The 12271-nt window shown below is 37.6% G+C and overlaps 1 protein-coding gene across 2 annotated transcripts in view; it reads right to left on the bottom strand.

The window, feature by feature from the left end:
- Positions 1-2277: 2277 nt before the first annotated feature.
- Positions 2278-12271, bottom strand: part of mapk8b (mitogen-activated protein kinase 8b) — a 41810-nt gene continuing 31816 nt past the window's right edge. Inside the window, exons 10-12 of one of the 2 annotated variants that reach the window (XM_084740271.1) lie at positions 11418-11481; positions 9837-9914; positions 2278-8223 (exon numbers count right to left, since the gene is read on the bottom strand). In XM_084740271.1, coding sequence (XP_084596397.1) covers positions 8021-8223; positions 9837-9914; positions 11418-11481 — 345 coding nt within the window. In that variant the 3' untranslated portion in view covers positions 2278-8020. Of the gene's footprint in view, positions 8229-9836; positions 9915-11417; positions 11482-12271 lie in introns of both variants that reach the window. The other variant, XM_084740272.1, reaches the window with a different exon arrangement.

The raw sequence follows: 12271 nt of genomic DNA, 5'->3' as shown, positions 1-12271 counted from the left end.
AGAACATGGGAGTTGCTGGTCTGCCACTGCTTCGATCTCTTAGTGTGTTTGTATTATTGTGTGACATTGGTGTTTTAAAATGATAGTTTGGATCAACCAAAGTCACACAGTAACACAAACTAACCCGCAGATTAAAGCAGCAGTAATCCAGCAACTCCTGTGTCCTGTGAGGTAAAATGACTGATTTTGCCAATGGAGTTTGGTTGCTGTAGAAGGAGCGATATTTGGCTTGTGTAATGGCAGTTTTGCGCCATAAAAGCCCGTCTGACTGCAAACTGAAGTGGTGAAAATATTCTAAATGTAGCATACACTTAAACCGATATTGATTTTCTCAGGTGGACCTTTTGTTGTTGACCCTGTCCACAGCAGCTCATTGCTGAGCTTCAGTGCTGGTGCTCCTCACTGTTTCTCTATTGAGGGCGTGCCAACTAGCATCTACTGTACCCCGTACAACCCTGCTTCAAATAATCCAAACTATCCCTTTAAAGGGCCCAACGAACAGTATAATTACAAGTGAAAGTGCGCTTTTGGTTGGACAATGTGACTGTATTTTTCCTTTTTATATTTTATAAAGAAACATAAAGCCAATGTTATTACATTACACTCTTTATTGCACAGGTTTACAAGGTAATTTTTGACTCCTATGATCTACCACTATCACAGCTGACGATAAGATGGTCTCAGTCTATTTCAGGTTGTTTGATTCCAACAGATGCGTTCATGTCCCTTTATGTGTGTCTCATGACGAAGGCTAAATGTTTCTTATTGCTCTGCTGATTATCTGTGGTGCTTATTTATTATGGATTTCCACTATTGTAATGACCGGACATGTATGGGAATAAAGGTGACAAAGATCATCTGTGAGACATTAGTCAGCCTGAGTTCTTTGAGTGTTCGATCTGAAAAACAAATGCTTTTCCCCCCCCTCAAGTAAATGTGATTGTTGTTTCAAATAGATATCAGTGAACTAACACATGGCAGTAAAAAAGGACATATGGACAGAAAAGATCCTGATGAGAGACAGCATTTAAGTTCCTGGAAAAATGAATCTGGGTATTAATTGTGCATTTGTAGACAGAATTAAAATGGATCACAAGGCAGACCCTTTTCAAAATGTTCTTCAACTGCAGCTCAAATGGACATTACCAGTACAATCCACAATAAAAATAATTTATTTATAATTTATTATAATTTAAAACAGGGTCATAAATATAAAGTTGCATTTTAAAAAAAGAGTAATTACTTAAAACAGCTAGGTTCTGTGGGTTTCAGCAAATGTTACTCAAACAGGAGTAAGCTCATGTTTTAGGGACTATTTTCAGCTGCGGATTGATATACATTTGGTGCACATGCATAATGTCAGTTGCAGCCAGTGCAACAGTATTTCTCTTTGAGGTGTTTTTCAAAATAGCCTTTAAATTAACGGAGCTATAGAAGTTCATCTTAAAATGTTTAAAAATTAAAGGAACAGTTCAGATTATTTGAAGCTGGATCACATGAGGTACTTATCTATAGTCAGTGTATGAGCTACACTAGATGCTGGTTACCACATCCCTAGTTTGGAGACAGAGAGGAGCATGAATGAACTGCTGTGGTCCACCTAAAAAAGAAAAATCAATGTCAGTTTAAGTGTACACAATATTACTGCTTTTCTGGTAGGAAAGAGACAACGTATAAAATATCCAAATAACGCTTTCTCCAAACCAACCAAACTCCATAAGTGAAATCAGTAACTTTACCTCACCAAACAGGGGAGCTGCTGATCTTCCACTGCCTCCATCTGTTATTGTGTTGTTTTTGTGTGAGTCTGGGGTTTTAAAAAACAGGAGAGTTTAGATTCACTGAAATGACAAAATAACACAAACAAACTAACAGAGTGAGGCAGAGGTAGACAAGCAACTCCTGTATTCTGTGAGGTAAAATGACTGATTTTGGCTATGGAGTGGATTGGCTCACATAACGGACGTTTCCCATCATAAAAAGCTGACTGACAGCTAAGCAGTGAAAATATTCTTAAGTTAGCATGCTAATCAGCTAGCCCCAACCCATCGTATCACATTACAGACAGTGTTAATGTTTGCTAAAGTTAGCTTTTTGTTGAAATAAATAAAGGGCTATGGGAGGGACTGTATTTCCTTGTGTTTTAGGATAGGGGTGGAGTGCAGACCCAAATTTCTTTAGGTGGCCAAAACTTTACTGTGCAGGACTTTTCTGTATGCAAAGAAACAAATGATTTGCAACTTGTTACTGCAGGAAAAAAAGACATACAACCATAAATCAAAGTGTATTTGTTTTATTTGCAGTACATGTTTTTTTATTTATTTTTTAAGAGGTGGCATCATCAGATCCCAGTGCATGTATTCTAGTAGTGCACTTCTTCGTTGGTTGCGGTTTTTGGGACGCGCAGATCCAGGAATTCTTAAAACTACTTGCATGGCTGGATTCACTAGCAAACATTACAAACCAGCACCATACATATAATGATTTCTTGTAGGTATTTACTCATCTTTTTTGTGTTTATTAACATTATTGTCCTTACCGTGTTCCAAATCGAAATCTGTCGGCCACGCTGTGGCTCAGAGAACTTCCCGTCTCCGCGTCAAACGTCGGCCGACAGATTCGTCTGGTGGGTAAGACTGATTACGTAACATCATGACTATAAACAAGTCACAGAAATAAAAATTGATCTTGTTCATAAAAAAGGAAAACATGGATTGACAGTACCAAACATTTTCTTTACCTTCAGGAGACAGCTAACAAAGGCTAGGCCCATCACATACTACTAGCACAGTTTGCTGAAGGTATTGCACATTTAGTTTAAAAACAAAACAAAACAAAAAAAAGAACAAAAAATACATATAACAATTCTCTTACTTCTAGGTGAAGTATACATAATGTACAAAACTAGAAGTCTGTTGAAACCAACAAATAGTACACTTTCAAATAAATAAATAATGGAATCTGTTATTCACACGTCTTCGATAGCTAATTCTGCAGGCGACTAAGTATATGCAAGAACTGGCAGAAATTCAGCGTGAGGTAGTTCATCAAAGCCGACTTAAATCAGAATGACATTGTTTGGAGAGATGCAGTAATTATATATATATATAAAAAAAGCAACAACAACCTAAGAAGAAGAAAAAAAGAAAACAAAATACTCCAATTAAAGCCCCTAATGTTGGGCTGAAAAAATTAAGAGCACTTTAGACAACAAAGTGTTTTTTTTTTCTGATTGATTATTTTAGCTAACATGACAAATGGGCTAATATGACAAATGGATACATACCACTGATTTTCTCCCTTCTTACAGATGTGACACTGCTTGAGTCCTAGTTTTTACGCCTCGTTTTTTAAAATACTGCTGCACATTTACTACTGGACAACTTTTTCCTTGCTGCTGGCATTTACCACGCATGACTGCAGACTGAATTTACTTTTGCACTGTACTGATGTGGCTCTGAAGTTGTTTCTGCTGCACCTCGCTAGCAAACTCTTAATGCTCAATCATTATAAAACACTTCCTTTTAAATTCACTGAAAAGAGAGCAGGAGCCTGTGGCACCAGCTGTTCGTAAGTTCAGCCTTCAAACAGAAGTGTTTACAAACTTAAAATGGGTTGCACCACATAAACTAGTTCTTACAGAGATAATAGTTGTTTCTGAATATTTACACCCAGTAATGGCTAGGTTTAACAGCTGCATAGCTAACTGACAAAGCTAATGTTAGCTTGCTAATATGTTAAATGTTGACTTTTCTTTAGCAAATTGACAAATCTAGTGTTACCTTGCTAGTATAACAAATTTAAACTGTTGTGTAGCTAGCTGCCAAAGCTAACATTGGCTTGTTAACATATTAAATATTAACTGTTGACTGACACAGCTAACATTAGCAATTTCAACAATTTCTTGCTAAATTTATGTGTGAAATGTTGCATAGCTCAATAACAAAGCCAACAGCTGCTTGCTAACATATAAAATGTTAACTGTTGTTTAGCTCACTGACAACGTAACATTTGCTTGTTAATATATTAAATGTTAATTGTTGTTTAGCCCAGTGACATTGCTAATGTTTGCTTGCTAATATATTAAATTTTAACTGTTGTTAAGCTCAATGACAACACTAACGTTTGCTTGCTAACATATTACCCGTTTAGACTTAAGAGTAAAGGAGGTAATGTGATATTTTCGATATTGACATACACTTGAAAAATTCTTCAATAATGATGTAAACTACAAAGATTTTAACATTTAAAACAAATTCCATACAAATGACAAAAAATTACAACAATTCTAAAACATTATGCCAATAATGTTAGACTGAATGACCAAATAAAATGTGAGCAAAACAGCATAATGAGAATATTTCTCTGTTATTCTAAACTGAATGGATACTACTAATTCTGAAACACATACTCATCTATTTACTGTATTTATGCATATATAAATAACAAAATCATACCCACATTTATAAAGATCTGGCTGTTACTTTTAATATATAGTTTGTCTGTTATTTTTGGAAGGTACTGTATGTTACAGCCTGTGATGCTACAGTAAATTCCATTTTATAGTGTATAGTTATCCATTGCTAAGGCATTCATTAAGTTTTAATGGTGCAACCCGATTTACTAAATCACTAGTTAGAAACCAGTTAGTTGTTACTAAGAACAGAACATAACACACTCTTAGTCACGGATTTACGAATAGCTGGTGCTTGAAACAGAGACCGAGCCACACTGCAGCAGTATGACAAATCGTGCCGTTAAATAAATGGTTACGTCCGTGTTCAGCCGTACATATTTGGCAGACAATGACAAGTTGCTAAAGTCGAGCACAGCACAGAGGTACAGTAGCTTTATGCTACAGTCTGAAGACAAACTTTCATGCAACTTTGCTTTGAGCTTCTTAGAAAAACGTCTTTATCGCAGACCAGGACAGTTCTAGACGCGCCTCCGCTGTCGACAGCCGCAGCTGCTCGTGATCCCTGACAGTACGACACATCCTAACTCTGCCTCTCGCTGATAGGAAGTTTAGTTATGCAAACATTTTGAGCAGGCAGAATGGCTCCACGAAACCTCGATAGGTTGAGCAAAAGAATTTAAACGACCTCGATATTCATAACACCACTTGCCTTGATAACTTTAAGCTAATGTGGTTCATTTAAGCCATGGTTAGAGCATTTTTCTGATATTCTTTAATAAATTTAAAAACGGAATCAGCCAGAAGCACTGTGGTTGTTGTACTCTGCCTCTCAGATAATTCTTCGTAACTAAAGCTGTCATCAATCTGCCTTCCAACAGTCAACAGTATCCAAAACCACCACAAAATACTGACAGCAATGCAGTCGCAGAGTTCACTCGTTTAGTTTGATCCAGTAGTTAAATTTGAAAACATCCATGTCCATCCTGTTCAGTCTTCTCTCTTACAATCATCACGTTAAATTAGTACTCAAAGAAAAGCCAATAAACTGTTATTAACCTATATTTCGGTTGCTGTCACTGCAAAGAAACGCTTCTTTTTACTTTGATGAAAGACCTTGACAAAACTGCCTTTTCTTCTGAAATGACTCAAACACGTGCTCAAGCATCTCGACGTATACGCCGTCACCGTCTCACCCTGCAAGACACGCCGCGGCCTCCCGCTCGAGGGTCAAAACCAAAAACAAGTAGAAAAATATACGATACATTTGTGAGAACTACAACCCCGTCACACATTACCGGTTTGATATGGAAACTACTGTTGTTACCCAGACTCCTACATACAGAATGAACACACGTCCTCTCGGGAATGAATGACAAACAACAGGCACTTTTCCTTTCAAAGATGAATCAAAAACACGCAAAAAAAGGGCACCATCATACGGAGTCACAGGAGAGCCAGAAATAAAAATGAATACATCTGTAAATAAGAAAATAAATGTGGAAATATAAAGAGGAATCAATAAAATAATAAAACATAAATATAAATGAATAAAAGAATAAATAAATGTGGAAATATAAAAAACAAATGTTAAAAAAATATTAAAAATTAATTTTAGCCATTTTCATTTATTTTCACATTTATTTCTGTATATATTTAGTTATATATATTTTAAATACATATATTCCTTAATTTTTGCAAATAAATTCCTGTTTTTTCTGTTTTAATGTACAGATTTTTATAAAATGTCTACTATAAAATGGCTAATAGTTAAAATAATAAGTGAAAATGAAGGCATATAAACAAATACATTACATTAAATTCATTTTAAATTAACTAATTAATTTTAAATGTAAAATAAATACAGAAAAAAGTAATGTAGAGTAATTTATGTGCAAAAAATAAATATATATTTTTTTAAAATATGTACATAAATAAATAAACATGAAAATAAATGAAACACTGAATACTTCCACATTGGTTTATTCTTTATATTTCCATTCTTTTTATTTACTTATTTATTCCTCTTTAGATTTCCACATTTGTTTTCTTATTCTTTTAAGGATTTCTTCTTTTTTTTATGGCACTCTTATGACTCCACACTATTATTGCATACCGACAAAGAATAAGAATTTGTTTCCTCTGACTCTGGTTGTTTGTGCTGCTGTGTAACATACTAAGTTTTAGGTTCTTTTGAGTTTTATTCACGATCGCAGGCAAGTCTGGTACACAAAGAGTTTGGCCAACTTTTAGAAAAACAAAATATCACTTTCAAATGTCCAAATTCACAAAAGCACGTTACTAATAACAGGATCTGGTAGTAGGAATCAGACACCTTTTTTTCCACACCGTTCCATCAGGCTGCAGAATCACTATCCCCCTCCGAGACACCAAACATCAACACGTTCACATGCGTTCTCAACATCACGAATCCCTACTTGACTGAAGCACATTCTACTTAACCCTGTCCCCGATCTCACAACCTCACGCAGCACGACCTCTACATCTCGAAAAAAAAAACCTCCAAAAGCCAAATAAAACATTCTCGAGTCCCGGACTTTTAGCGATGCCTCACTGTCAAAGCAAGCCGGCGGAGAACGTGCAAGACCTCCGCGCGTCCGGTCCTCCAAAACAAAAACCACCAGCGCAGCCTGTTGCGGACAAGAGGAAGAGGTACTTTAAAGCACTTGAAAATACAGGAGACAGTCATCCAAAATTTCACCGTTATCTTGCGGGACCAAACCGTGCCATTACAATCCCATAGCTTAAATGTAGGTGGGAAAATGAATCACATGGTGGGTGAAAATCCTGTCATGTCTGAACAGGGAGTGAAGAATGAGAAAATTATAAAGCTTTCATTAAAACTGGAAGTAATGTTGGAAGTAGTAGTGACTCACAAGAAAAGAACATTTTTTACAACTAAATCTCAGTTCAAATAAATGGATATGCCAGATGTGCTCAAAACAATACCCATATTTTGTGAGATAAAACAGATAAAGGGGAGTACTAAGACCAGATGTTTGTCAATTCAATTATGTTTCAATGGCTCACTGCAAACTCGTATCGAAGATAAAACTACATCTACCATAAAATCTGTACAAACTCAGTCTACATTTATATGGCAAGTTGTAAAAGCAGTAGCTTACAAGTGAAACAAATGACTTTCAACAGAAAAATAGATCACATTAAAACATTTTACAGATAGTTCTTTAAATTCTCACTGTCGGTTAATACAAACCGGAACATAGTGAAATCATAAAAATTCTCTTATCATCATCTTAGGTTTCTGAAAAATTAAGAAATGCCACAATAAATTACAGCTAGGACTCAACCGAAAAGAAATCCTAATTAAAAAAAAAAAAGACTAACTGTAATAAAAAAAAAAAAAAAAAGAAAAAAAGATCTGTCCTTTCAGAAATCAAAATAGTTCTCAAACAGCTAGCTGGCTAATCGCTACACTACTAAAGACAAGCACAGAGAGGAAAGTGGGAGGAGGGAGATGCGGGGGTGGGGTGGGGCCAGGAGCCAGTGTCGGGCTAAGTGGTCTTGGATGTGACCAAGGGGGGCGAGGCCCGGCCCAGGACCAGGAGGAGGTGGAGATGATTATCATCTGCAGCAGCCCACGGGGGCGGTGGCTGTAGCAGCGGCGGCTGTGGCAGCGGCGGTGGCGGCAGGGACAGCGGCGGCGCTGGCCGTCTCCAGGCTGCTGTCGGTGTCGGTCAGGGTCGGGTCGGTGGACATGGAGGAGGTGGAGGACGTGGAGGTGTGGTGCTGGTGGTGCTGCTGGGGGCCGCTGCTCACTGCTGCACCTGTGCTATGAGGAACAGGAACACGCCTGTGGTCAGCCAGTGAAAGTGAGCGCGCGGCACGGGTTGCGCCAAATCCAAGACTTCATTCCTGGTTAGTTTAGCAGCACCTGTATTTACTGGTGCTTACTGAAAATGTGGTTTAATACTCAGAGTCACAGAGTTCTGGACGCAGCAAAACAAAGTACTGTCGTTTTAATAAACAAGTCGGGCAATAATTGGCCTTTTCCCATCATTCTGTGTTCTGTGCAACTGTGATCTCATTTTATGCTGCACATGTCAAGACTGAGAGCAGCAGGTCACAGTCAGTTTCCTCATGAAGAGGCTGGAGGTGTGCAGCTTCTTGCCTGCAGGTCTTCATCTAACAGTTAACTGTGGCTGCTCCTGTTCCATCACTCAGCAATATTTCAAACTAATTAGCTATGAAAAATGCCAGAAATGTCAGTTGTCTTGACACACCGCATTTCCTTCATAATAAAAGTCAACCTGTGTTTCCCCAGTTAAATGCTTTTAATGTGAATCTGCAGCAGCAGGAAACAGAGTCGCCTCAGAACCCTTCAGTTATTGTCTGAGCAATTTAGCATTATTACATTCATTACATTTTTCTGGGAATGACACCACAGACACCCAGTTCACAAATACATAAATACTGCAATATTTTCATCAGTGATTGGTGATAGTGATTCAGCAGACATTTATTTAAATAAAATCTTCCAGATTGCCCCTTTAATTAATGAAGCCAGTCTGGACCATGCTATAAACTTCAAAAGTTGTAATGTAAGCTTTGTAAATTTCAGATACATTTACATAAAGTTAGCAAAAAACAAGAGAAGAAGAAAAAATGACAGGGAATTCAGTATTAGATACAAAATATGTGCTGTGTTGTATGCAGTTTACTAATAATGTAATTCAAGTGGTCCTGTTAGAAAGCTGGACTTCTGCTCCTCCTCTCGGCCCTGTTTTCAGGGTTTCAAAAATGTAGCTCATGATGGGAAACTTTAGCCAATCACAAGTCAGTAAGACAGTTGATTGTTTAGTCGGTATTTCATGACCTGGGACTGAAACTCAACAATCAACTATCTTCCTCCTGAATAGTTACTGCACCTTTAAATACACAGATGCCAGAAAAGCTGCTCTTTCTTAAAATAAAAATAAAATAACAGCTTCTCTACATTGTTTTTTACATAACAGAAAAAAGTAATGAAATAAAAATAATGAATAAGGTCTGCAGCACATTGGGCTGGTTTGGCAATTACATGGATAAGAAACAGTTTATTACATAATATATTATATTTCAAAAAGAGCAGCACTAATGCGATCTTACATGCTGGATAAATACACTGCAGTGGACTTCCAGCTGACCTTGCTACAAGTCTTATTCTGCTTAATACTCTGTTGTCACTTGTAGATTTATGCCAAACCTAAGCAGGGTCATAACACAACGTGTAGTAAGTGTCTAACTAGGCGCTAATTTAGTCATTCTCCTGCCCACATGCAGCCTGATTCTATTAGAGGAATTACTGAAATTAATTTAGTAGAAAGATGAGCTCATGAGTGGATGGAGAGGCACACGCTCACTGAAACATAGACATAAAATCAAACACAACTCCACTAACCTATGGACGCTGGTTGTCCCCTGATGACACCATTCTTTGTCCTCTCTTCCCAGTCCAACACTTCTTTGTATATCAACTCTGCGACAGAGAAGAGACAATGATTAACACAGAAAAAAGTGAGCACAGACCCCATGAGCTGCATGCAGTTCACCGACGTCACCGTACAGGTTTTCTTACCTTTTTTCTGGTTTTGTGATGTCAAGTACTCGTCACCATTTTGCTCTTCAGCCATTTTCCATGACTGTGTGATCAGATGTTACTTAAATACAAACGTGTTTTTCTCTCAACCGGTGAAATTAATACATGCCCGGTTTTACATAATAAGTTATTTCCAAGGAGAGAAAGATGTGATGACACGTTTGTCAGCAGCGCGTGTGGAATCAGGAAACACCGCAGGTGTGAATCTCCTGCTTTCATTATCACTCTGTCAGCACTGAGGAGGAGGAAGATGAATAGAGCATCTTCTCTTCCCCATGATGTTCCCCAGGGCTCAATCATTGGTCCACTGTCATTTTCCAGTTACATTTTGCATTTAAACAGTATTATTTGTAAACAAAATATCAATTTTAAGTGCTATGCCATTCTATGCTGATGATATTCCGTTATTTGTTCCTCTGAAATACATTCACAATCACAAACAGTTGCATATTTTGCTGTTGTTGATGAGATGTCAAGGTTTGTATCTCATACAACTTCCTGCAGCTTAAAAAGAAATATCCATTTTGATGTTATATTTGGCGGTAAAAATTGGTGTCTGACAATAAGAGTTTCATTTGCAAATGTTAATTAGTCTTGATTTCAGTGGCAAAATGCCTCTGGAAGCAACTGAATAGATCTGCCACCGATCCCGAGCAACAAAACGTGTGATGTAGCGGTGCTTGGCCCATTTTCAAGCAGGATCATGATCTGGCTCGTTTTATGGCTAAACAGTGCACTAAAATGTGTTTCTGAAATCTTGACCGGTAATACTCCTCGTCAATTGCTGTATTGAACACATCCCATATTAAATAAACAGGGGGACGGATGAATCTGCCAGAGCAGATGAAAACATGAGCCTGGCAGGTTTGTCTCGTTCTACAAAATCCCATCAATCATCTACAGTCATGTCTTGGCCCCCTGTCCATGTACGCCACCAGAAATTAATCCACAATTAATCTACAATTCTGACATTTCCTTTGATCGACTTGTTGCACAGCCATTTTATTTCCCCAGGTTTTTTTCAGTTGAGAAACGTGGACAAAATAAAGGAACTTGAAAAGCCTGTGCTTCATCAAACCCAACAATCTAGCATATTTATGTGAAAAAGCCACAGACTCATAATTTGAAATTTCAGGCAGTAAAAATGGGAAACCAGGGGAACATGTATGCAACATGCGCATCAGTCATTTCCAGTGTAAATTTAGAGTTGTGCATTTGGGAATTCAGAGGAAATCATGCATATCAGTTTGAGAACGAAACCTAAATGTCCCACAGGCAGGGAAGCACAAACACACACCAACCTTATGCAACACACTGCAAAAAGGCTGAGTAGTTATGACGGCTTATCAAAGAGGAGAGGAGAAACAGAGGAGCTTTCCTTACCTTTCCACTCCTCCACTGTGTGCTCTCTTTCATCCAGCTGCTTGTCTGTGATCACGGGTGGTGGCTGGAAAAGAAACGACAGGCACATGTTTTTTATGTTTCAGTCTCCTTTACAGATTTAAAAACAGAGCGACGAGTCCATGCATATCGCGCTCAGCTAAACGAGCACATCAAAAAATCCCCAAATATTTGAAAAAGAGTAAAAAATAAAAATACTGATTGTGCAGTTCAGGGATAGGTTGGCACAGAGATTTAATTAATAATAATAGCAATCCTTTCGTCTCTTTCTTCTCTGACAAACTGGGTCAATGAAACAGGGTGGCAGTTCAAATATTCCAACATTTTCATTATTCTAATTTGCTTTGTGTGTCTATTTTTCAGTATTATGATTTAATATATATTAAAATATTAATAAGACAAGTTTTTAATATTTATTTTGGGTAAATTAATTGTTATTGTTGTTATAAAAAGAATAATGTTAGGTTAATTAATTAAAAAATAATCATGAGTTGCGGCCCTTTTCAAGAGGACAGTCAAGGACAGTCTAACCACCAGACCAGCCGACTGTCAAAAAAAATACTGATACTGACATTTAAAGAACTTCACAAAGACAGTTTCTAAGTCTGTTTTAACCAACAGACCTGAGGTTTTCAGTCATTTGAGAGATTGATGCACGTTTTCATTCCAGCTAAACACTACAGCAGTGAATGATCAAGCCAAGTCAAACCAGAGAAGGGAAACTCGGCTGCAGCAGCTCCCAGCTCAAACTGAAAACATACACACTCAGCTGACTGATGGCAAAAGATAGAAAACTGCTGCATTTAACCTTCCTCACATTAAAACCCACTTAATGC

This window comes from Lutjanus erythropterus, chromosome 17 (assembly GCF_056507025.1).
Source record: "Lutjanus erythropterus isolate fLutEry1 chromosome 17, fLutEry1.hap2, whole genome shotgun sequence".
In the NCBI taxonomy this organism is placed as follows: Eukaryota; Metazoa; Chordata; class Actinopteri; order Lutjaniformes; family Lutjanidae; genus Lutjanus; species Lutjanus erythropterus.
Note: the sequence above shows the minus strand (reverse complement) of the source record. Positions and strands in the feature narration are given on the sequence as shown.